Genomic DNA, 22709 nt, shown 5'->3' on the forward strand with positions numbered 1-22709 from the left:
CACCACATCCAGTTTATTTATTTCTTATAGAGACAGGGTCTTGCTATGTTTCCCAAGTTGGTCTCAAACTCCTGGGCTCAAGCAGTCCACCCGCCTCAGCCTCCCAATGTGCTGGGATTACAGTTGAGAGCCAGTGTGCCTAACCAAATAGAGCCTGTTTTAAAGGGCCATATACCATGGCATTTCAGAGCAGGGTGGTGATTGGTGATTCTCTGCTGTGCTTTTCTTAATTTTTTATTTTTATTTTTTATTTTATTTTCTTTTTTTGAGATGGAGTTTCACTCTTGTTACCCAGGCTGGAGTGCAATGGCACGATCTCGGCTCACCGCAACCTCTGCCTCCTGGGTTCAAGCAATTCTCCTGCCTCAGCCTCCCGGGTTGCCGGGATTACAGGCACGCACCACCACGCCCAGCTAATTTTTTGTATTTTTAGTAGAGACGGGGTTTCACCATGTTGACCAGGATGGTCTCAATCTCTTGACCTTGTGATCCACCCGCCTCGGCCTCCCAAACTGCTGGGATTACAGGCGTGAGCCACCGTGCCCAGCCAATTTTTTTTAATTTTAACAAGCCGGGGTCTTATGTTGCCCAGGCTGGTCTCCAACTCCTGACAACTGATCTGCCCACTTAAGCCTCCCACAGTGCTGGGATCACAGGTGTTGGCCACTGGACTTGGCCTCTGCTGTGCCTTTCTGTGCCCCTAGGGTTTGTCCAGGCCCCTCTTACTGGACAGTGCAGTGTCTACCACCGCCACATAGATGCTCCCCTGAGCTTCTGGGGGGAGTTGGGCTTATTTGCCCGAGCTTTGACTCCCAGGCCAGTGGGCATGTGCTTAGAGAGCTGCACCAAGCTGCCCTTCGGTGAGGAATGTCCGGGCCACTCCCACCAGACACCAGCCCTGCATGCAGGACACCTGTCATCCTCACATCAGTCACAGGGTACAGGCACAGCTGCCCTTCATCTTTTCTTTGAACTTTGAAAATTGTTTTTCTGGGAAGAAACATAACCAGCCCCATATGTTAAAGGGAGTAACGTCAGGGCATACAGCCATCCAGAACCTTCCCTCCCAGATGGTCACATGCCGGGTTGCTGACCACCCCCTGGTGACCTGGCTTCCCCGTTCCAGATTTCTGTTCCTTCTACAACATCCTGAAAACCTGCCGGGGCCACACCCTGGAGCGGTCTGTGTTCAGCGAGCGGACAGAAGAGTCTTCTGCCGTGCAGTACTTCCAGGTGGGTTGCGCTCGCCCTCAGCCAGGCCGCCTCCCCCCGGCAGCCACCCTGCCGCCTGCCCGCAGGAGGCCATGCAGCACAGGGAAGACCCACCCAGGTTCCTGTCCTGGCTCTGTCCTTACTGGCCATGTAGCCTTGGGCAGGTTTTCTCCACTGGCTGGGCCTCAGTTTCCTCATCTGTGAAGTGGAGATGCAGGTGCCTGCCTGAGAGGGTTGCTGGAAGGATCTGAGCAGAGGTGGAGCTCAGGGCCACAGGCGTTGTGAATAATGGTAGAGCAGTTGCAATGCCCTGAGTGCTCCCTGCATGCCAGGCCCTGGTCTGAGCACTGTCACATGCACAGAAGCACTTGGACCCTCCCAACAACGCTAGGAGGTAAGTGCTATTATTGTCCCCATTTTACAGATGAGAAAACTGAGGCTCAGAGAGGTTAAGTGACTTGCTCCAAGTCACACAGCTATTATGCAACAGAGCCGAGATGGGAAGCCAGGTCTGCCTGATGCCAAAGTCTGTGCCCCTGCCCAGGTGCCACGCTGCCTCCCGATCGCCCGTTGTCTTACAGAGAGATACCACACCTCACCTGCCTGGCGCTCTGAGTTCTAGGGCTCTGTTCGATCTGCTTCTCTTCTTCTTTGGGGCCCTCAAGATGGGGCAGGTGGCCCCGGAGGCCAGGACCCTGCCTGTGGCAAATCTTGAGTTCTCCTGGGTGGCTTCCAGGTCCAGGTGGCATCCAGCTGTTGCCATCAGCTGCAGTGATAGTGGCGGTGTCCTCGGGGGCTGCCCTCCAGCTTCTTGCTCCCTCTCCTGGAGGTGCCAGTGGGGCCCAGGCAGAGGGTGCACAGCCTCCTGAGGGAGTTTTGTGCCCAAGATGGCTCCTTGCTCTGTCACAGGGCTGGCCAGAGCCTTGGCTGCCTCATGCCACCACGTGCCCCGTGCCATTGGTGTGTCTCTGTTCCAGTTTTATGGCTACCTGTCCCAGCAGCAGAATATGATGCAGGACTACGTGCGGACTGGCACCTACCAGCGCGCCATCCTGCAGAACCACACCGACTTCAAGGACAAGGTGAGCCCGCCCGTGCATGTACCCACCTCTCTGCTTCTGCCTCTGTTTTTATGTTTTTCTTTGTTCATTGATTGAGTCTTTAATTTTCTCAGATTAGAAATGCATTTATCCCAGCTACTCAGAAGGCTGAGGCAGGAGGATTGCTTCAGCCCAGGAGTTTGAGGCTGCAGTAAGCTATGATTGTGCAACCACACTCCAGCCTGGGCGACAGAGCAAGACTCTGTCTCTTTAAAAAAAGAAAAAATGCATTTAATTTCTAAACTTAACACAGCATGTACATTATAGGCTTGCCAGGCCTCTATCAGTTCCCTCCAAGACAGCTGCTGTCCTTTCAGTATGAGGTCTCTTCTTCCAGGTTTTTCCCCATGCAGACATCTGCCTGTATTTTATAATTATTTTACTGAGCTGGGCAGAGTGGCTCACATCTGTCTGTAATCCCAGCACTTTGGGAGGCTGAGGGAGGAGGATCATTTGAGCCCAGGAGGTTGAAGGTACAGTGAGCTGTGATTGCGCCACTGCTCTCCAGCCTGAGCCACAGAGCAAGACCCTGCCTCAAAAAATCACAAAATAATAAATAAGCTTTTTATTATTACCAAATAATGTATACTCATGATTAAAGAGAGAGAGAGAGTAGAGCAGAGTGTCTGTATTCAAAAGTAAAAATCGGCTGGGCATGGCGGCTCATGCCTGTAATCCCAGCACTTCTGGAGGCTGTAATTCAAGCAGGTGGATCACTTGAGGTCTGCATTTCGAGACCACCCTGGCCAACATGGCGAAAGCCCATCTCTACTAAAATAAAATATAAAAACTAGCCAAGTGTGGTAGTGGGTGCCTGTAATCCCAGCTACTCTGGAGGCTGAGGCAGGAGAATCCATTGAACCTGGGAGGCGGAGGTTGCAATGAGCCGAGATCGCCCCACTGCACTCTAACCTGGGCAATAGAGCAAGCCTCCATCTCAAAAAAAAAAAAAAAAGGGTATAAATGTATTCCTTTCTCATCCTATCACCCAGAGTTTTTGGTATCTCCCCCCACCTTTTTTTTCTGAGATGGAGTCTCATTCTGTTGTCTAGGCTGGAGTGCAGTGATGCCATCTCAGCTCACTGCAACTTCCCCCTCCCAGGTTCAAGTGATTCTTCTGCCTCAGCCTCCCAAGTAGCTGGGACTACAGGTTCGTGCCACCACACACAGCCAATTTTTGTATTTTTGATAGAGTTTCACCATGTTGGCCAGGATGCTCTTAATCTCTTGACCTCGTGATCCGCCTGCCTCGGCCTCCCAAAGTGCTGGGATTACAGGCCTGAGCCACCGCGCCCCTCTAGCCAGAGTTTTTATTTTCTCTTTTTGTTTTTGGGGGACAGATTATCACTCTGTCACTCAGGATGTAGTGCAGTGACACAATCTCAGCTCACTGTAGCCTCCGCCTCCTGGATTCAAGCAATTCTTGTGCCTCAGCCACCTGAGTAGCTGGGATTACATCTGTGCCCCACCACACCCAACTAATTTTTGTATTTTTAGTAGAGATAGGGTTTCGCCATGTTGCCCAGGCTGGTCTCGAACTTCTGGCCTCAAGCAATTTGTCGACCTCAGGCTCCCAAAGTCTTGGGATTACAGGTGTGAGCCACTGCACCCAGCCTGTTTTCTCTTTTGAATCAAATGGGAGCTTGTTTTTTTCCTCCAAGTATTTTGGGGCCCTCTCCACGTGGATCTGCTTGGAGCTGTCTCATCCAGCGCCTGGGTCATGCCTCTCTAGCATTGATGACTGTCCAAGAGGATGCTAGGCCCTGGGAAGGAGTTGTCCTGACACAGGAGCATCTGCCCTGGCCAGGCCATCCTGAGCTTCCTGGCCGGGCCACTGGGGTCTGGGAAGGGTGTCCTCCGTTGGCAAGGCCTCTTCTCACTCCCCGAGGATGGAGATCCATTTCCTAGTTCATCTGGAGCTCTGAGCAGTACCCCAAGGCCTTCCCACCTGACATCAGCTTCCCCTGCAGGCACTCACTGCGCCCAGAGCATTTGTCCTTTGAAAGCTCATGCCTATCACCACCAGGAATGTCTGCCCTTGGTCTACTCATGTGAAAGCAATCCCACAAATCCAGAATGTGTATACAGTGTGTTCTTCCAGACCCTGGCCTGGACTCTGCCATGAGTGACCATCACGGGGGCCAGTATCCCTGCAAGGAGCCTAGCGGGCCCAGCTCACCAGCCCCAGCCAAGACAGGGGCTGCTTCTCCAGACTCAAGTCAGCGTGGAGATGCTGCCACCAACACCCGGGCCCCTTTCCTCCATGCAAGAACTGTGGAGGCCCCGGAAAGATGATGCTCAGCTGCCAGTGAGCTTCCAGGGGAGGCCCGTGCCTCTTACCCCAGACGATCCAGAGGCCTGCAGGCCACAGGGTTGGGGCCAAAGTGGGAACTTCCCCAGGGCTTCTCCTCCCAGAGGCCTGGCCCATGGTTCATCTTTAGTTGTCCCTTCATTTTGACCCAGAGCCCATGAAGGGCAGACATTGAGAGTGAAGACAGACCTAGGTGTTGACGCCTTATGACGTGCACATCCCTTATGATCACTGTCACCTTCCAGTCATCCTCACCTCCCGTGTTTCACTCTTACCTCCCACTCCTTCCTCAGATCGTTCTTGACGTTGGCTGTGGCTCGGGGATCCTGTCGTTTTTCGCCGCCCAAGCTGGAGCACGGAAAATCTATGCGGTAGAGGCCAGCACCATGGCCCAGCATGCCGAGGTCAGTGTCCGGCTGGTGCCCACCTAGCCTTATCCTCGCCCCTGAGTTCCATGCCAGCCCCAGCCTAGAGAAGCCTGGGCCCAAGAGGCCTGGGGAACGTTCCTTCTGTGCTTCACTCTCTTTGTTGTCCCCAAAACAGTCATTATGTGGAGGGCTTCGGGGTCTGAGATGATTCCCCTCATGACCGGCAGTCAGGGGCACGTGTCATCTCCTGTCTTTCTCTTTTTTGCAATGAAACCTTCACTCACAAGGTTCAAAATGTAAAAGCTAAAAAAGAGCAAATAGCATGCTCTCCTTGGCCCCAGCTCTCACCCTCTAGCCCCATCATGAGAGAGGGGCCACGAACTCTGAGCAGAGCTGAACTCGCACCAGCAGAGGCTGCACCCTCCTCTCCCCTGGATCTGGGGTCACCAGGGTTATGGAGGGGCCATCCTTGGCTCTATCTTACAGCCGCAGAGCACTCCCATGCCCAGTTGGGCCGCTGTTGCTTTAGCTGCATTGCACCCGCAGTGACACTCGGACTCCTTCCGGGTCTTCACATGGCCAATGCTGCTGTGCCAAGCCCCCCTGCCATACGTGGTTGTATCTGTAGGACACACCCCAGCCCTGGAATCACAGGTTGGGGGTGCTTCCAGTTTGAGTTTTGTTGGCAGTTGTGATGTCAGCTCGTCCTCCTCTCTGTGGCCACCTGCATGTTGACAAAGGGTGGGGGACCTAGGAGGCTGCAGTAGGGGAGGGCCCTGAGGAAGGGCTGGGGTCACAGTGAATTCTATTTTTTTTTGGAGTCGCACTGTGTTGTAAAGGCTTGAGTGGAGTGGTGCGATCCTGGCTCATTACAACCTGCACCTCCCTGGTTCAAGCAATTCTCCTGCCTTAGCTTCCTGAGTAGCTGGGACTACAAGCGTCCACCACCGCAACCCACCAAGTTTTATATTTTTAGTCTGGCTGCGGTGGCTCATGCTTGTAATCCCAGCACTTTGGAAGGCTGAGGTCAGCGGATCACTTGAAGTTGAGACCAGCCTGGATGGTGAAACTCCATCTCTACTAAAAATGCAAGGAATTAGCCGGGTGTGGTAGAAGGCACCTGTAGTCCCAGCTACTTGGGAGGCTGAGGTAGGAGAATCACTAGAACCTGGGAGGCAGAGGTTACAGTGAGCCAAGATGGTGCCACTACCTCCAGCCTGGGGAACAGAGCAAGAATCTGTCTCAAAAAAAAAATTATTTTTGTATTTTTAGTAGAGTGGGGGTTTCGCCATGTTGGTCAGGCTGGTCTCCAACTCCTGAGCTCAGGCAATCCTCCTGCCTTGACCTCCCAAAGTGCTGGGATTACAGGTGTGAGCCACCGCGCCCGGCCCACAGTGAGCTCTTAACAGGCTGGGCCAATGGCAGCCATGGTTGGGGCCCCAGTGAAGGAGGCAGAGGGGGACTCAGTGGCCATGTGCAGAAGGAGGCCGTCCCTTGAGAGGAGGACTGGGGAGGGCCCCAAAGCAGGAAGGCACAGGGAAGCCCACGTGGCCCCACCCACCTGCAGGTCTTGGTGAAGAGTAACAACCTGACGGACCGCATCGTGGTCATCCCGGGCAAGGTGGAGGAGGTGTCGCTCCCCGAGCAGGTGGACATCATCATCTCGGAACCCATGGGCTACATGCTCTTCAATGAGCGCATGCTGGAGAGCTACCTCCACGCCAAGAAGTATCTGAAGCCCAGCGGTAAGCATGAGGGGACACAGGCCGGGCCCCTCAGTGGAGCCGCTGAGCCAGGCCGTCAGTGCTTCAGCTCCCTGCTTGCTGTCGGTGGCCCAGGGTGCTGGGAAGCCTAGGCCTTTCCCCCACTCCCACCGCAACCCCACTCCTGCCAGCTGTGCCTTCTGGAGCCCCGGACCCCAAACATGGCCAGACACCCAGCTGCCCACCCACCCGGACAGGGTCCGGAGGAACTCCTAGCACCTCTGCCATCCCATCTTCTGCTCCTGCGGGACAGCCTCTGGCTGGGAGTGGGGATTGGGACAGGTTCTGTGGTCAGCAGTTCCCCAACAAGCCCTGCTCACAGAGTCTGGGAGGTGAGGGAGGCAAGTATTCCTACGAATGCAGGGGTGTGGATGCGTGTGTACATGTGTGAGGGTGTCGAGCCCATCCATCACCTTCCATCTGTGCCTCTGGTCACTGGGTGTCTGTTTCTTTTTTTGAGATGGAGTTTCGCTCTTGTCGCCCAGGCCGGAGTGCAGTGGCAGGATCTCGGCTCACTGCAACCTCCGCCTCGTGGGTTCAATTGATTCTCGTGCCTCAGCCTCCCAAGTAGCTGGGATTACAGGCATGTGCCACCACACCCAGCTAAGTTTTGTATTTTTAGTAGAGATGGGGTTTTACCATGTTGGTCAGGCTGGTCATGAACTCTACCTCGTGATCTGCTCGCCTTGGCCTCCCGAAGTGCTGGGATTACAGGCATGAGTCACTGTGCCCGGCCTGTGTGACCCTTTTTATCTGCCCATCTGTCTCAGAGGTCTGTGCAGCCCTGACGCCTGAGGCATGTGTCTGTGGCTCTTCTCATGCTGGGTACATGCATGTCAGCATTTCTGTACAGGCAAGCAGCTGTGCTTGGAGAACGGGGGTCCCCAGCCAGGGTAGCAGCTGTGGGATGGAGCATGGGCAGCAGCAGACTGGTGGGGCCTGTATAGGCAGGGGCCGGAGGAAGTTCCCACTCATGTCTTCTGGCCCTCCCTGGATCCAGGCCCTAGAGTCCTGCCTGGCTCTGCTCCTGGAGGTGGGAGGTGGAGCTCCAGCTGTGTCCCATGTCTCCAGTGTGAATGTGGGAGTCAAGGCTGCTCCAGGGGCTATGGGCTCCACCCTCCTCCCCTTCAGCCCTGATGGTGGGGATGGGGGTAGGGAGAGCCCCAGCAGAGGGGGCCCCTCCTGATGGGATACAGGGGTGTGGCCAGATGGGCAGCTGCACGAGCCTCCCCTGGCCCAGCAGCCTGCTTTCGGGGAAGCGGGAGGCTGAGCGGGTCCCTGTCCAGCTCAGGAAGTACTTCTAGGGGTTAAAGGCAGCCCTCCCTCCTCAAGTTACATGCCTCCTGACAAGCAGGAGCCAGAGCTGCCTTCTGGGCTGGGTCACTTTCCACGGTACCCCCAGGTCCCCCGGGGCACAGGCCGCAGCATGTACATCTCCCTCCTCATTCCAGCATCTCCTGCCTCAGGTTCAGCCTGGTGAGGTGAGGAGGAGGAAGCGTCCCACTGGTACTTCAGGGCCTCCCCCACCAGCTTGCAAGGCTGGGGGCCGACATCTGGAGGCCAGGTGCTCCTCGGGGGAGGTGGGACTGTGGGGCCCTGGCCCTCCCTGCCGCTGGCCCTGACTCATGCATCTACCCTTGAGTCACAGAGGGAGGCCCTGCCCTTCCCTCTCAAGTCATGTGCCCAGACTAGGGAGGCCAGGCGGGTCACCCTGCCAGCCAGGCACCTGTGCCAGAACCTCAGCAGTCCCTGTGGTGTGGATTCAGCTTCCCCCACCCAGCTCTCAGCCTCATCTGAGGCCCCCAGTGGCGTTGGTTTGGCGTGGGCCCCACCCTCCCTCTGTCCAGAGCAACTTTGCTTTGCTTTCCTGGCTGCATGTGTGCACAGACGGCAAGGCCTGAGAGGCAGCGCCTGGCCTCATCACAGGCTCCTGGGCACTGCTCACTTCTCTGTGAGGTCTTGACAGGTCCCTTCATACCTCCCAGGTCTAGTAATGGGACATAAAGATGAGCCACTGGCCTCCCAGTCTCAGCTGGAGTCAGTACCTGTGGTGGCGATGAAACACTCATCAGAACAGGCGCTGGGTGCTGCTGTGCAGGAGTGCAGGATCGAATGAATAAGAGGCTGGGAACACCCAAAGTTGGGGGTCTTGGGGTCCTTTGGAAGCTCTGCCAGGCAGTGTAGGATGTATCACCTGATGCCAGCACCCCTCCCTGCCCGCACTCCCAGGAAACATGTTCCCTACCATTGGTGACGTCCACCTCGCACCCTTCACGGATGAACAGCTCTACATGGAGCAGTTCACCAAGGCCAACTTCTGGTGAGTATGCCCTGGGTATCCCTCCTGGGCCCCAGAGCCTGCCTTCTGAGGGACAACCCCCAGCTCCCCACGGGGTCCCCACTCCTCTTTTTCTGAAAGACTTGAGCTAGATGAGGGCTGACTGGGGGAAAAGACAGGGCTATCCTACCTGCCTCTTCTGCAGCACCAACCTTGCTGTGGGGGCGGGGCTTGTCCACAGGTACCAGCCATCCTTCCACGGAGTGGACCTGTCGGCCCTCCGAGGCGCTGCGGTGGATGAGTATTTCCGGCAGCCTGTGGTGGTGAGTAGGGCCTCCAGGGCCCCACTGCAGTTATCACGTGGCATTGCTCTTCAGCTGTGCACCCCTGGGGAAGCAACTGTCCCTCCCTGAGCCCTCTCCTAGATACTTAGCACACAGACATGCAGTACATGCAGACCATTATTAGATGAGGCCAAGGCAGGAGGATCACATAGGTCCAGGAGTTCAAGACTAGCCTGGGCAACACAGAGACCTCGTCACTTTTTAAAAATCAAAATAAATAAATAAATAATAAAAATAAATAACCGGCCGGGCACGGTGGCTCACGCCTATAATCCCAGCACTTTGGGAGGCCGAGGCGGGTGGATCACGAGGTCAAGAGATCGAGACCAACCTGGCCAACAAGGTGAAACCCCATCTCTATTAAAAATACAAAAAAAATTAGCTGGGCATGGTGGTACGCGCCTATAGTCCCAGCTACTCGGGAGGCTGAGGCAGGAGAATTGCTTGAACCCAGAAGGCGGAGGTTGTGGTGAGCCGAGATCGTGCCATTGCACTCCAGCCTGGGTAACAACAGCGAAACTCTGTCTCAAAAAAATAAAAAATAAATAAATAACCGTTGCTAGAAGAATTTATCTTTGGTGAGCTGATGTGATTTATTGATTGATTTTACTTGAGATTTTTGATACAAGATCCATGGTTTAGAATTCAAAAGGAAAAAAAATCCTGTGATACTCGTTGAAAAAAATCAAAGGCGTATAGAAGAGAAAAGCTTCCCTACTTCTGTCCCAGCTGCACAGTTCAGTTTTCTTTTTTTTTTTTTTGAGACAGAGACTCACTCCATCGCCAGGTGCCAGGTGCCAGGCGCCAGGCGCCAGGCACCAGGCTGGAGTGCAGTGGCACGATCTCAGCTCACAGCAACCTCTGCCTCCTGGGTTCATGCAATTCTCCTGCCTCAGCCTCCCAAGTAGCTGGGACTACAGGCGCGCACCACCATGCCCAGCTAATTTCTGTATTTTTAGTAGAGACGGGGTTTCACCTTGTTGGCCAGTATAGTCTCGATCTCTTGACCTCGTGATCCACCTGCCTCGGCCTCCCAAAGTGCTGGGATTCTAGGTGTAAGCCACTGCGCCCAGACAGTTCTGTATGAGATTTTTCTTTTCTTTTCTTTTATACTATTATTTTGTACATGCTAGTTCTAAGTCGCTGGTGACTTTCACTATCTGGAGGAGTGGAAGGTATGTTTTCATCTGTTTAGTCTCTTGGTTTTGGGCTCTGGTCCTTTGTTCTTGTCTCTTGCTGTGCCTGATCATTGGATGCCAGAATGAAAAACCATGCAGGCACTGAATGATGCTTTTCCTTCCAAGGATTTTTCTTCAGGCACCTCACAAATGGAGAGGTCACCTTGGTCCTGTCGGGCACCTGAGATACTTTGACCTGCTTTTCAGACTCCAGTGGCTGATCTCTTTCCTGGATTCCCCATATGGCAACTGTTCTCAAATATTTTGGTCTCAGGACCCCTTTACACACTCAAATATTGAGGATCCTATTGAGCTTTTGGTTTTTTCCTTTTTTTTTTTTTTTTTTTGAGATGGAGTCTCGCTCTGTTGCCCAGCGTGGAGTACAGTGATGTGATCTCAGCTCACTGCAACCTCCGCCTCCTGGGTTAAAGTGATTCTCCCACCTCAGCCTCCCAAGTAGCTGGGATTACAGGTGTCCACCACCACACCCAGCTAATTATTGTGTTTTTAATAGAGACGAGGTTTCACCATGTTGGCCACACTGGTCTTGAATTCCTAACCTCAGGTGATCCATCTGCCTCGGGGAGTGAATGAATGAAAAAAGCTGGAAATATTTTGGTGTTATTATGAAAATGTTGTATTATTAAGAGGGTGCCCTGGAAGGGACCACAATTTGAGAAACTGCCACTTTAGGGTATGAACTTTGGTAATTTTTTTTTTTTTTTGAGACGGAGTCTTAGATTGGAGTGCAATGGAACAATCTTGGCTACTGCAACCTCTGCCTCCCCGGTTCAAGTGATTCTTCCACCTCAGCCTCCTGACTAGCTGGGACTACATGCACCCGCTACCGTGCCTGGCAAATTTTTGTATTTTTAGTAGAGATGGGATTTCACAGTTTTGGCCAGGCTGGTCTCAAACTCCTGTCCTTGTGATCCACCTGCCTCAGCCTCCCAAAGTGCTGGGATTACAGGCGTGAGCCACGGCGCCTGGCCTACTGCCTTCAGTAATCTTAATGCAAGTCCAGTGGTTAGCCTCATTACCAATATGCTTCTGAACCTCCCCTTACCTTTTTTTTGTATTTTTTTTTGAACCAGGTTCTCACTCTGTTGCCCAGGCTGGAGTGTAATGGCTGATTCACGCCATGGCTTACTGTAGCCTTGACCTCCTAGACACAAGTGATCCTCCTGCCTCAGCCTCCCAAGTAGCTGGAACTACAGGAGTGCACCACCATGCCCAGCTAATTTTATTTTTTGTAGACATGAGCTCTCACTATGTTACCCAGGCTAGTCTTGAATTCCTGACCTCAGGTGATCCGACCCCTCCGCCTTTCAAAGTGCTGGGATTACAGGCGTAAGCTGCCACGCCTGGCCTTGAGCCTCTTACAAGCAGCCTTCCGCTTGGTGTCTTATCCTCTGATGCCCCGCCCCGCTCAAAGCTCAGGAGTTGGCCAATTTCACAGGCGCATTGAGTGCGTACTGCCCACCTCGCCCTCCTGCACTTACTTCCCTTTGCTTTGACATTGCAGCCCCTTGAGTCTGAGCTGCCATGATAACCATGAGCTCCCATTTTGCTTTCCCCACCCAGGGAAGCTGCTGAAACATTGAGGTGGCCATTTTCTGCCCTCCCCCTGGGAAAAAGGCAGAAGCCAGAAAGGGCATTTCCTTCCTTTCCGGAAGCTTGATCCCCAAAGTCTTGGCTGCTCTGGTTGGTCCTTGGTGCTTCCAACAACTGGTTCAGTCTTTTCTTTGTATTTTACTTGGTTCACATAGTTCACAGCAGGTGCATTCGTCGGATATAAACATCACTGGGAGTGGACATCAGCACCAGCGTTGTTGTTTTAGAGACAGGGTCTCCCTACGTTTCCCAGGTTTGATTCACACTCAGGCTTAAGCGATCATCCCGCCTCAGCCTCCTGAGGAGCTGGAGTTATAAGCACGCACCACCACACCTGGTAGCAACTAGTTCTTTAACTTGCTTTTTTTGTTAACTTGCTTAATGATTTAGCGTGGGGATCTTCCCCCACCTGTTCATAAAGAGCCTCTTCATTCTTTCTCACATCCACATGGTCTTCGATGGGTGGGCCATCATTGGTTTAATTAGATGGTTTCCAGTGTGCCACTGCCACGGACAGTCTGTAATTATCCATAGAAGTTTGTTGATGTGTTCATGTATCTGGAAGTTAAACTCCTGTAGTGCCAAATCTTGTATGTGAATAAACACTTGTTATTTTGAAAGCTGCCACCTAATTGCCCTCGGTGGCGTTGTGCCGGTTTGCCCTCCTCGCAGGGTGTCTGAGGACAAGCTAGTTTTAGCTGCACAGCCTAGAGGCGGTGGCCAGACCTGGGGTAAGGGGCAGGGCTCTCTTCTTCCACGCTGGCCCTGGCACCAGATGGTCACATCGGTGTTTTCTCCCAGGACACATTTGACATCCGGATCCTGATGGCCAAGTCCGTCAAGTACACAGTGAACTTCTTAGAAGCCAAAGAAGGAGATTTGCACAGGTACCAGCACCCACACTCCATCCTCCCAGGTCTGGCTCAGGCCAAAGGTCAGGGCTACCCCTGGCTCCCGCCGGCATCCTGCCGTCCCAGGGCAGGTGGTGGGCGGGGGCCCCGGGCCTCTGCACCTGGCACCCCCTCTTCTCTCTCGGCAGCGCCTGCCTGGCTTCCCCAGCAGCCACTGCCCTTTGCCTTCCAGGATAGAAATCCCATTCAAATTCCACATGCTGCATTCAGGGCTGGTCCATGGCCTGGCTTTCTGGTTTGACGTTGCTTTCATCGGCTCCATGTGAGTGCCACAGAGCAGAGCAGCCCGTGCTGCCCCCCTCCCCTGCCCCACCCAGGGCTTCCTGCAGCTACGACCTGGCTGGGAGCTAGGAGGGTGGAACGTGGCTCCAGGTCCCACCATCCCTTCCAGTGGGAGTGAGAGCCTATCTCAGATCAAGACACTGGGTTCGGGGTGTGTGTGTGTGTGTGTGTGTGTGTGTGTCCCACATTTCCAGTGTCTGTCCCTCATAGGCCTGTCTAGGTGGGGCATGTGTGTGTGTGTTTCCCAGTGTCTGTCCCTCATAGGCCTGTGTCCGTGTCTCGGCACATGTCAGGGTAAGTAGGCATCTCGTGGCTGGGGGGTCCCTCGTATGCACATGTGTGCGTGCTCATGTATGTGTCTGGGACTGCCGGGTGGCTAGCCCATCTCTGCTCCAGGGTCCCAGCAGGGGTACAGAGGGGAGGCAGGTACCCAGGGAGGGCTCAAGGTATACAGGGTGGTGGCCCCAGTGGTGATGCTGGCCCACTCAAGTCCATGCCTGTTCCTGCTCCACAGAATGACCGTGTGGCTGTCCACAGCCCCGACAGAGCCCCTGACCCACTGGTACCAGGTGCGGTGCCTGTTCCAATCACCACTGTTCGCCAAGGCAGGGGACACGCTCTCAGGGACATGTCTGCTTATTGCCAACAAAAGGTATGACTGCTGCCCGGGGCCAGAGGGGCAGGGGTCCGTCTGCTGGAAGCTCATGCCGCTGCCTGCACCCTCTCTGCAGACAGAGCTACGACATCAGTATTGTGGCGCAGGTGGACCAGACCGGCTCCAAATCCAGTAACCTCCTGGATCTGAAAAACCCTTTCTTCAGGTAAGAGGGGCCCCCAGCCTGCAAGGGGGGCGCCCCCGGCCTGCAGCCCCCTTGCCCCTGCCCATAGCTCAGTCTCTGCCACAGATACACGGGCACGACGCCCTCGCCCCCACCCGGCTCCCACTACACATCTCCCTCCGAAAACATGTGGAACACGGGCAGCACCTACAACCTCAGCAGCGGGATGGCCGTGGCAGGTGAGGAAGGGCCCCCTCCCGCCCCCGCCCTGCCACGGGAGGTTGCCCACAGGCTTCTCTGCCCTCAGCCCTGATGTCTCCCTCTCTGGGCACAGGGATGCCGACCGCCTACGACCTGAGCAGTGTTATCGCCGGCGGCTCCAGTGTGGGCCACAACAACCTGATTCCTTTAGGTGAGTGTTCCCCAGGGGCAGGGGCAGCAGGGAGCCGTGCCCAGGACTGCCAGGGGGCCGGGAAGGGCCTCTGGCGACCAGGTCGGCCTGTGCTTGGTCCTTTCGCCTTTTCCTCTTCCTGGGGGCTCTCGGCCAAGGCCCTCCATCCTCTCTGCCTCGCTCTGCAGCCCGCCACTGCACATGGGCTGGGTGGCTGGGGGCGGTGACGCCGTCTCCCTTCCTTCTTTCCTCCCTCTTGCTGCGCAGCCAACACAGGGATTGTCAATCACACCCACTCCCGGATGGGCTCCATAATGAGCACGGGGATTGTCCAAGGTAATGCAGGTGGCAGGGGCAGGGCCCATGGGGGCCGAGCTAGCGTGTGAGTCGCCATCCTCTGTCCGGCCACCCACCTGCCCTCTCGCCTACCCTTTCTCTCTCTGTGACTCTGCCTGGGGGCTGGGCAGGCCAGGGCAGCCCCTCAGTGCCATTGCCCACCCCACAGGGTCCTCCGGCGCCCAGGGCAGCGGTGGTAGCGGCTCGAGTGCCCACTATGCAGTCAACAGCCAGTTCACCATGGGCGGCCCTGCCATCTCCATGGCGTCGCCCATGTCCATCCCGACCAACACCATGCACTACGGGAGCTAGGGGCCCGCCCCGAGGATTGACAGCACCAGGAAACCAAATGATGTTCCCGCTCGACCCCCGCCGGGCGGCTTTCCCCCTTGTACTGGAGAAGCCCGAACACCCAGTCACAGCCCTCTTTGCTATGGGAACTGGGACATTTTTTTTACACGATGTTGCCGCCATCCCCACCCTCACCCCCACCTCCACCTCTTGGCCCTGAGCGCGTGTCGCTGCCATATTTTACACAAGATCATGTTGTGGGAGCCCTCGTCCCCCTTCCTGCCCGCTCCATCCCGACCTGGGCTTGTCATCTACTGGAACTGGCTGCGGGGAGGGAGCAGCTGCCACCCAGCCCAGGCTGCCCCACCCTGCCTGCCAGGTCCCTCGGCACCTGTCCCCTTGTCTGACTCCAGTGGGAAAGTGGCCTGGCCAGCCAGGGCCTCCCTTCGATGACCAGGCCTCGGTCACAACGGACGTGACATGCTGCTTTTTTTAATTTTATTTTTTTATGAAAAGAACCAGTGTCAATCCACAGACCCTCTGAGAAGCCAGGCCGGCCGGGCCGAGCCAGCAGCCCCTCTCCCCAGACTCAGAGGCACCGCGGGGAGGGGTGGCCCCGCTGAGGCTTCAGGGGCCCCCTCCCCACCAAAGGGTTCACCTCACACTTGAATGTACAACCCACCCCGCTGTTGGGAAGGCCTCCGTCCTCGGCCCCTGCCTCTTGCTGCTGTCCTGTCCCTGAGCCCCTGCAGATCTCCCCCACCCAGAGTTAGAGCAGGTGGCTGCAGGCCCTGGGCCTGGAGGGAAGGCCACCGCCAGCTGCTTGGGGCAGACAAAGACACCTCAAGGATGTGTCATGGAAGGTGTCCTCTTTCCTTGTAGCTACCATTAGGCCTGAGTATCATACCCTCCGTCTTTGTAGACGCTCCAGTCCCTACTACTGTGTCAGCATTTCCGTCCCTCCCCTGCCTGGGAAGGGGCCTTGCAGGGACCTCTCCCTCCAAAAAAGAAAGAAAGAAAAAATAAACGAGGAAATGTGTTGCAGCACAGGCAGTTTCTTCTTCTGCTCCCGTTTCTCACACCCCCAAGTTCAGATGCTGGAGCTCGGGCCCGCCGTGTGTGCGCCCAGGCAGAGCGGGCACTGTCCAGGCTCTCCCTCCTGTGCCAGGGGAGCCGTAGAGGGGAAAGCAGGCAGCCCCAGGGGATATTGGGGCCCTGGCCCTGTCCCAAAGCTCCCTGCTCAGCTGCCCTTCGCCCACCTTTATATAAATTCTCTGAATCACCTTTGCATAGAAAATAAAAGTGTTTGCTTTGTAAGAAAAGTCTGGAAAGTAGCAGAGTCATCTCAAGGTGTCGGGAGCGTTCAGTCACTGTCTGGGGGGCAGAGGGGTTGGTCCACTTAGGTACTGCCTAAAAGAGAGAACTGCCTGAGAATGGCCCCAGGACCTCTTGCCTTCATTGGGGGTGGAAAGGCAGCCCCCTCAGCCCAGCTGGGAACAGTCCCTTACCTGTGGGACCTGGGCCTTCCTAGGAGGGAGCCATGGACCGAGGCAGGGTAGGGGACAGTGGGATGTTTGTGGGCAGAGATGCGGCTTGGTGTGGAGGAGTCACATGCTCTGGAGGCAGCGACTGGAAGAAGTACAACTGCACAAGATCCCTGGGGTCAGAGGCAGGGCCAGCCGACCTGCCCCAGCCCCTCAGCCCACCCGTGGCCACCCCAGACCCATACCTTACAGCCCATGGCCAAGAGGGCGTGGAGCAGCACAACCGTAGACAGCAGCACTGCAGCCACTAGCCTGGTGTCCTCACGGACCACAGGCCACAGGGTGAATACCAGCCCTGCAGCCGACAGGCCCAGAGCCAGTGCCCCAAAGAGCCACTGCAGCCAAGGCACAGGGATGAGCCACAGGACCTGGGAGTGACACAGGCAGCAGGTGACCATGCCAGGGGGCCCCACACAGCCACCACCCACTGCACACCGGGTCACACTCACCACCATGGGGATGAAGACAAAGAGGGAGTAGCCGTAGACACACACGGTCTCCAGGAAGGTGTAGGGCCCCAGGCGCTCCCGGACACCCTTGCGCCACCGCAGGAAGCCCCACAGGGCCAGCGGCACCAGCCACGCGTAGCAGTAGATGCTGATACCTGCCACGGTCACTGGGGGCAAGGCGAGCAGTCACCCCCTGTCCCCCGGGGCCCTGCCAGGCATTGGGCCTGCCCACCTGCTTACCCTTGTGGAATTGGGGGCTGTAGTGGATGGAGGGGTCCCTCCTCTGGGCCAGCACCAGTGTCAGGTTGCCGGTGACAGCTAGGACGAAGGCCAGCGTGGCACAGATCCAGAAGGGGCCTGGGGGTAGGGGGCAGTCAGGGTCCCAGATCCTGTGCTCCCAGGACCACCAGATAGATGTATCCTGACTCAAGTATGATGAGACCCCAGCCTCTTCCTAAGCACCCTGCCTGACTCACCAGGACACCAGGGGCTTCCCGGTGGCTAAGCCCAGTGCCAGCTCTCAGCCCGTCCTCTCCCGGAAACACTGAGGACTGCACACCATCGGCCTGTATCTCACCTCGTTGGTGCCAGTTCCTCAATCACTGTTACCTCCTCTTTGACTCTCTGACCCCTTCAGCCATGGGAAGCATCTGGGCCCAGTCCTTGGCCCCTTCCATGTCTGTGTTCACTCCTGGTGTGACCTCCTCCAAGCCTAGGGCCTTGTGCCTCCCCTAGAGCCTGAGGCTGTGCCCTGAGAACTGCAGCCTCCAGTTCAAGCTCCTAGGTGGGCATCTCTGGCTTCACCCACTACCCTTTCCCTCTGCCCTCACTGCCCAGCTGGTCCCTGGATAAGTAGCAACTCCATCCATTCCGTAGTCCAGGCAGACATCCCTAGAGCCTGCCTCAGCTCTTACCCTCCCACTCCCCACACCCCCACCTGTCTAGCGGCAAAGCCAGTTGCTTCTACTTCCACAGCATGTTCCAGAATCCAGCACCACTCTCTACATCCACAGTCTCCACCATGTGGCCGCCTGCACCCCGGCCTCCTGGCTTCTGCCCTCGCCCCCCAGGATGGTGAGAGGGACCAGAGAACACGTAACTAAGATTCCATCTCAGCCAGGTGCACTGGCTCATGCCTGTAATCCCAGCACTTAGGGAGGCTGAGGTGGGCAGATCACCTGAGGTCAGGAGTTTGAGAGCAGCCTGGCCAACATGGTGCAACTCTGTCTCTACTAAAAATACAAAAACTGGCCTCATGCGGTGGCGTGTGCCTGTAATCCCAGCTACTCAGGAGGCTGAGGCAGGAGAACTGCTTGAACCCGATGGGCAGAGATTGCAGTGAGCCGAGATCACACATCACTGCACTCCAGCCTGGGTGACAGAACAAGACTCTATCTCAAAAAAAAAAAAAAAATCCCTTCTTGCCACAGCACGGGAGGCCTGTGTGATCCATCCCTTTCCTACAGCTCACTTGCTCCAGTGGCAATGCCGTCCTGCAGTTCATGCAAGTTCCCGCCATGGAGCTCATGCCCTTTCTAGAACCATCTTTTCCTAGGTCTCCCACCCATCCCATTGCCAGCAAGGCTCATTCCCTCACCCTCCTCAGGCAGGCCTGCCCTGACGCACCCTGCAAAACAGCAAGGCCATTCCTTCTCTCCACTCTGCTGCTCTACCCACCACCCTCTGCAGTCCTTCATTTCCCCGTCTCCCTGAACAGAAGGTAAGTCACACTCTCTAAGTGACTCATTTGTCCTCAGCTGCACACTGGGGTCTGCAACTCGGGCCACACTTGTGGAGTGATCAATGAAAGGAACCGAATGCATGACCTCACTCACCATATAGATCCGGCCGATTCCGCAGATAGTGCCGCACAAAGTTGTGGCCAGGCCGGGGCAACAGCGAACCTTTGATCCGGTCCAGGACCTGGGGGCAAGGCCGAGGTCAAGGATGGAGGCCTGCCAGGAGATTCTCGTCCTGAGAGGCTCCTTCCCTGCTGACCTCCACCCTCTTCTCTCCATGCCCCACCTGAAAGAGCTTAGCCCTTCCCTCTTTTACTTTTTGAGATGGAATCTCACACTTTTCCAGGCTGGAGCGTAGTGGCACAATCTTGGCTCACTACCACCTCTGCCTCCCGGTTCAAGCAATTCTCATGCCTCAGCCTCCCAAGCAGCTGGGACTATAGGAGTGCACCACCATGCCTGGCTAATTTTTGTATTTTTAGTAGAGATGGGGTTTGCCATGTTGACCAAGCTGGTCACAAGCTCCTGACCTCAAGTGATCCGCCCACCTCAGCATCCCAAAGTGCTAGGATTACAGGTGCCTGTCACCTCACCTGGCTAATTTTTGTCTTTTTAGTAGAGATGGGGTTTCACCATGTAGGCCAGGCTGGTCTTAAACTCCTGAGCTCAGGTGATCCCACCTCAGCCTCCCAAAGTCCTAGTGGGATTACAGGCGTGAGCCACTGCGCCTGGCCCACCTTTGGTCTTCTGCATATGCTGTTCCCTGTGCCTGGAACATACTTCTGCTCCCCTCCACTCTGCCTTCCTTCTCCTTTAGGTCTCAGCCAATTCCTCACCTTCTCCAGGAGGCCTTCCTCTAACCCACCAGATTGTGTGTGTACCCTGTGTTCCCACAGTCCCGATCCATAACCAGTCCCACCATAACCCTTCCAGGGCACCCTGGTTCCTTCACCAGCACCCTGAGCCCCATCCCACCTGCCTCCCCGGACCCTACCTGTGAGGTGTCCACGTCAAAGAAACTCTGATAGTAGTTGAAGGTCCAGAATCCGGGCTGCTGCTGCTGCTTCTGCAGGAGCTACACACAGCGCGGACATTCAGTGCCTGCCCCAACAGCCTGGGTCAGCAGTGGGCTGCACAGAAGCAGGAAGCAGGACAAGGACTCACCGCAGCCTTGTCACTCTCCTCCTCCACCTCATCCTCGGCTCCATAGCTGTCACCTGAGCCCACAGCCACAGCCACGTGCCCCTGTGAGGTTGGCTGATCGCTTCTACTGGTGGTGGCTGCATCTGGGGTCTCAGTCAGAAGATTAGTGGCCTCCTCGAATTCTGTGGAGGGGAGATATGGGACACACGCACTTCTGTGGGGTGGAAAGAATTCGACTGGGCCCAAGCCAAGTCGATGCTCCTCTGGGGGCGAAGGCTCTGCTGGGCCACTGATCATCCCCAAGGCGGGGGCCTAACTTCCTCAGTTTGGAGGCATCCGGAGGACCCCTGTTCCCTTCCTTCTAACGTGGAACTGCAAGTTAGGATTGGCCCTGGGATGAGGTCAGGGTCTGGGGACTAGAGGCTCGGTTGTGAGGTCTGAGTTCACGGCGGGAGCGGGGTTCGAGTCAGGGATGGGTCTCACTCCTGAGTCAGTTCACAGCCGCCCGGGATTCGGGGTAGAGATGCTGGAAGCCGCATGGACGGGGAGGTACTGGCGAGGGGCGGGAGTAGGACATCCCGCCATGTCGGGGCCTCACTCACCGTGAAAGGTCAGCTCGTCGGCCGCTGCCATGGTTGTTCAGGGGCGTCTCCGCATCCCTCGCTGAGGACACAGGCCGATCAGGTCCGCTTCCCTCGTGCCCCCGAGCCGGTCCCTCGGCCCCCAGCCCTACCTGGCGGCCAACAGCACCCACGGAGGCTTGAACTCGTCGCCCAGTCTCCAAAGCTGTGCTCCACCCACCTCACCTGAAGCCACCTGGGTCGGCGTGGCTGGGGCTCTCTGCGCCGGCGCGGCCTGCCTGCCAGTCAGATTGACCCGACTCCGACACGACAGCAACATCCGGCGCCGGGCCTCTTTCTATGCTCGCACGTTGGGAAGCCACTTCCGGTGAAGTTGGCGCTTGCGCAGAAGAGACTGCCGGGTTCTTAACTCGGGTGTCAGGAGCTTCTTCCCCGAGCAGGGATCCCTAAACCAGAAAAGGATGGTCGCGGCAGCTCTGAGGAGACTTTGGTCCCGGCGCCGCGCAGAGGTGGGCGACGCTGTAGCGGCGAAGCCCAGAGTGTGGGCGCGGCTGGGTGAGTAGCGGCGGAAGGCGGTAGGGTGGGTGTCCGCCGCCGCCGGACCACTCTTATCGCGCCCCTCTTCCCTCAGGCTCCTGGGCCCGCGCGCTGCTCCAGGACTACGCCGAGGCCTGCAGGGACGCGGCGGCGGAGGCTCGTGCCCGGCCGGGGCGCGCGGCCGTGTACGTGGGGCTGCTGGGCGGCGCGGCTGCCTGCTGCACGCTGGCGCCGGGCGAGGGTGCCTTCGAGGAGGCGTTGCTGGAGGCGTCGGGGACCCTCCTGCTGCTGGCGCCGGCCACGCGCAACCGCGAGTCCGAAACCTTCGTGCAGCGGCTGCTCTGGCTTCGGGGCTGTGGCCGGCTGCGCCACGTGAACCTGGGGCTCTGTTCGCTGGTGTACGAGGCGCCCTTCGACGCCCAGGCCAGCCTCTACCAGGCGCACTGTCGCTACCTGCAGCCCCGCTGGATCGACTTCCCCGGCCGGATCCTGGACGTGGGTTTCGTGGGCCGCTGGTGGGTGCTGGGTGCCCGGATGCGCGACTGTGACATCAACGACGACGAATTTATGCACCTGCCGGCGCATTTGCGGGTGGTCGGGACCCACCAGCTGCATTCCGAGACCAACGAGCGGCTCTTCCATGAGAAGTACAAGCCTGTGGTGCTCACGGATGATCAGGTGGACCAGGCGCTGTGGGAGGAGCAGGTCTTGCAGAAGGAGAAGAAAGATAGGCTCGCCCTGAGCCAGGCGCGTTCGCTGATACAGTCGGAGGCCCCGAGATGAAATCCTGAGGCCCTCGAGTCCTGGCAAACTGCTTGCCTGGGTGGTGCAGTTGTGATGAGTCTCAACTCCAGAACGACCGAGACAGATGATGTGGAAAGTGTTTTCTCACTGGGTTTGCTCAAGTTTGGGGAGCCTTTGTGCCCTCCGTCGTCGTTCTTTATCAGCTGAAACGGATTCAAAGCCACCTTAGTCTAGGAGTTGGGACAGCAGAATGACTTGACCCATGTTCATCGCTGCCAGAGCTGGTCCTGAGCCTTTTATATAAGCCTTTTTCACTGGGCCTCAGAGCCCCTCCTCGGGGAGGTACCATATTGGTCATGTGACTTACAAACTCCTAAAATCATTTAGATTTTTGGGTTGTGGCCTGGTGTGGTGGTGCATGTCTGTAATCCCAGCATTTTGCAAACTGATGCAAGAGGATCGCTTGTTTGAGAGGTGTTTGAGAGCAGCCCGAGTAACATAACAAGACTCCGACGCTACAAAAAAATAATAATATTAATTAACTTAATAAAAGTTGAGTTGAAATGTTTTTATTATATTATTTATTGTCTCGTATTTATTTATTTATTGAGACAGGGTCTCTCTCTGTCTCCCAGGCTGGAGGGCAGAGGCACAATCTTGGCTCTCTGCAACCTCCGTCTCCCGGGTTCAAGCGATTCTCCTGCCTCACCTCCCCCCCCCCAGTAGCTGGAATTACAGATGTGTGCCAACACTCCCAGCTAACTATTGTATTTTTCTTTTTTTTTTTTGAGACGGAGTTTCGCTGTTGTTACCG

The 22709-nt window shown here is 56.3% G+C and overlaps 3 protein-coding genes across 8 annotated transcripts in view; 2 read left to right on the plus strand and 1 right to left on the minus strand.

The window, feature by feature from the left end:
* Nucleotides 1–16480, plus strand: part of CARM1 (coactivator associated arginine methyltransferase 1) — a 51431-nt gene extending 34951 nt beyond the window's left edge. For 2 of the 4 annotated variants that reach the window (XM_035287429.3, XM_035287431.3), the window contains exons 3-16: nucleotides 1127–1233; nucleotides 2190–2294; nucleotides 4917–5027; nucleotides 6559–6736; nucleotides 8984–9074; nucleotides 9274–9355; nucleotides 12970–13055; nucleotides 13252–13341; nucleotides 13876–14013; nucleotides 14093–14182; nucleotides 14267–14379; nucleotides 14475–14552; nucleotides 14799–14867; nucleotides 15037–16480. In XM_035287429.3, coding sequence (XP_035143320.1) covers nucleotides 1127–1233; nucleotides 2190–2294; nucleotides 4917–5027; nucleotides 6559–6736; nucleotides 8984–9074; nucleotides 9274–9355; nucleotides 12970–13055; nucleotides 13252–13341; nucleotides 13876–14013; nucleotides 14093–14182; nucleotides 14267–14379; nucleotides 14475–14552; nucleotides 14799–14867; nucleotides 15037–15179 — 1481 coding nt within the window. In that variant the 3' untranslated portion in view covers nucleotides 15180–16480. The remainder of the gene's footprint in view (nucleotides 1–1126; nucleotides 1234–2189; nucleotides 2295–4916; nucleotides 5028–6558; nucleotides 6737–8983; nucleotides 9075–9273; nucleotides 9356–12969; nucleotides 13056–13251; nucleotides 13342–13875; nucleotides 14014–14092; nucleotides 14183–14266; nucleotides 14380–14474; nucleotides 14553–14798; nucleotides 14868–15036) is intronic. The other 2 variants (XM_035287430.3, XM_078360594.1) reach the window with 1 other exon arrangement.
* YIPF2 (Yip1 domain family member 2) lies at nucleotides 15643–20925 on the minus strand. Of its 3 annotated transcripts, none has more exons than XM_035287432.3 (10): nucleotides 20840–20925; nucleotides 20636–20696; nucleotides 20055–20215; nucleotides 19885–19965; nucleotides 18987–19074; nucleotides 17392–17508; nucleotides 17152–17318; nucleotides 16888–17070; nucleotides 16667–16802; nucleotides 15643–16568 (listed from the first exon to the last, which is right to left on the minus strand). In XM_035287432.3, the coding sequence occupies exons 2-9, from the start codon at nucleotides 20664–20666 to the stop codon at nucleotides 16686–16688; spliced, it is 945 nt and encodes a 314-aa protein (XP_035143323.2). In that variant the 5' UTR covers nucleotides 20667–20696; nucleotides 20840–20925; the 3' UTR covers nucleotides 15643–16568; nucleotides 16667–16685. The 3 variants fall into 3 exon arrangements, with proteins under 3 accessions (XP_035143323.2, XP_054106433.1, XP_054106434.1); XM_054250458.2 differs by having other exon boundaries at nucleotides 20767–20925; XM_054250459.2 differs by having other exon boundaries at nucleotides 15643–16585; nucleotides 20636–20925.
* Nucleotides 20926–21003: 78 nt separating this feature from the next.
* On the plus strand, nucleotides 21004–22470 carry TIMM29 (translocase of inner mitochondrial membrane 29). The gene is made up of 2 exons (XM_002761743.6): nucleotides 21004–21169; nucleotides 21246–22470. Exons 1-2 carry the CDS (start codon nucleotides 21076–21078, stop codon nucleotides 21932–21934), a joined length of 783 nt encoding a protein of 260 aa, XP_002761789.3. The 5' UTR covers nucleotides 21004–21075; the 3' UTR covers nucleotides 21935–22470.
* The last annotated feature ends 239 nt before the right edge of the window (nucleotides 22471–22709 follow it).

This window comes from Callithrix jacchus, chromosome 22 (genome assembly GCF_049354715.1).
Source record: "Callithrix jacchus isolate 240 chromosome 22, calJac240_pri, whole genome shotgun sequence".
In the NCBI taxonomy this organism is placed as follows: domain Eukaryota; kingdom Metazoa; phylum Chordata; class Mammalia; order Primates; family Cebidae; genus Callithrix; species Callithrix jacchus.

Bases quoted from the DNA above. Each gene is read 5' to 3' on its own strand.
- TIMM29 (XM_002761743.6), top strand. From the start codon at position 21,076: ATGGTCGCGGCAGCTCTGAGGAGACTTTGGTCCCGGCGCCGCGCAGAG. The intron at 21,170-21,245 runs GTGAGTAGCGGC...CTCTTCCCTCAG, and splicing joins CAGAGTGTGGGCGCGGCTGG to GCTCCTGGGCCCGCGCGCTG.
- YIPF2 (XM_035287432.3), bottom strand. From the start codon at position 20,666: ATGGCAGCGGCCGACGAGCTGACCTTTCACG. The intron at 19,075-19,884 runs GTAGGGTCCGGG...CCTTGCCCCCAG, and splicing joins TTGACGTGGACACCTCACAG to GTCCTGGACCGGATCAAAGG. The intron at 17,509-18,986 runs GTGAGTGAGGTC...CCCTACCCCCAG, and splicing joins GAATCGGCCGGATCTATATG to GCCCCTTCTGGATCTGTGCC.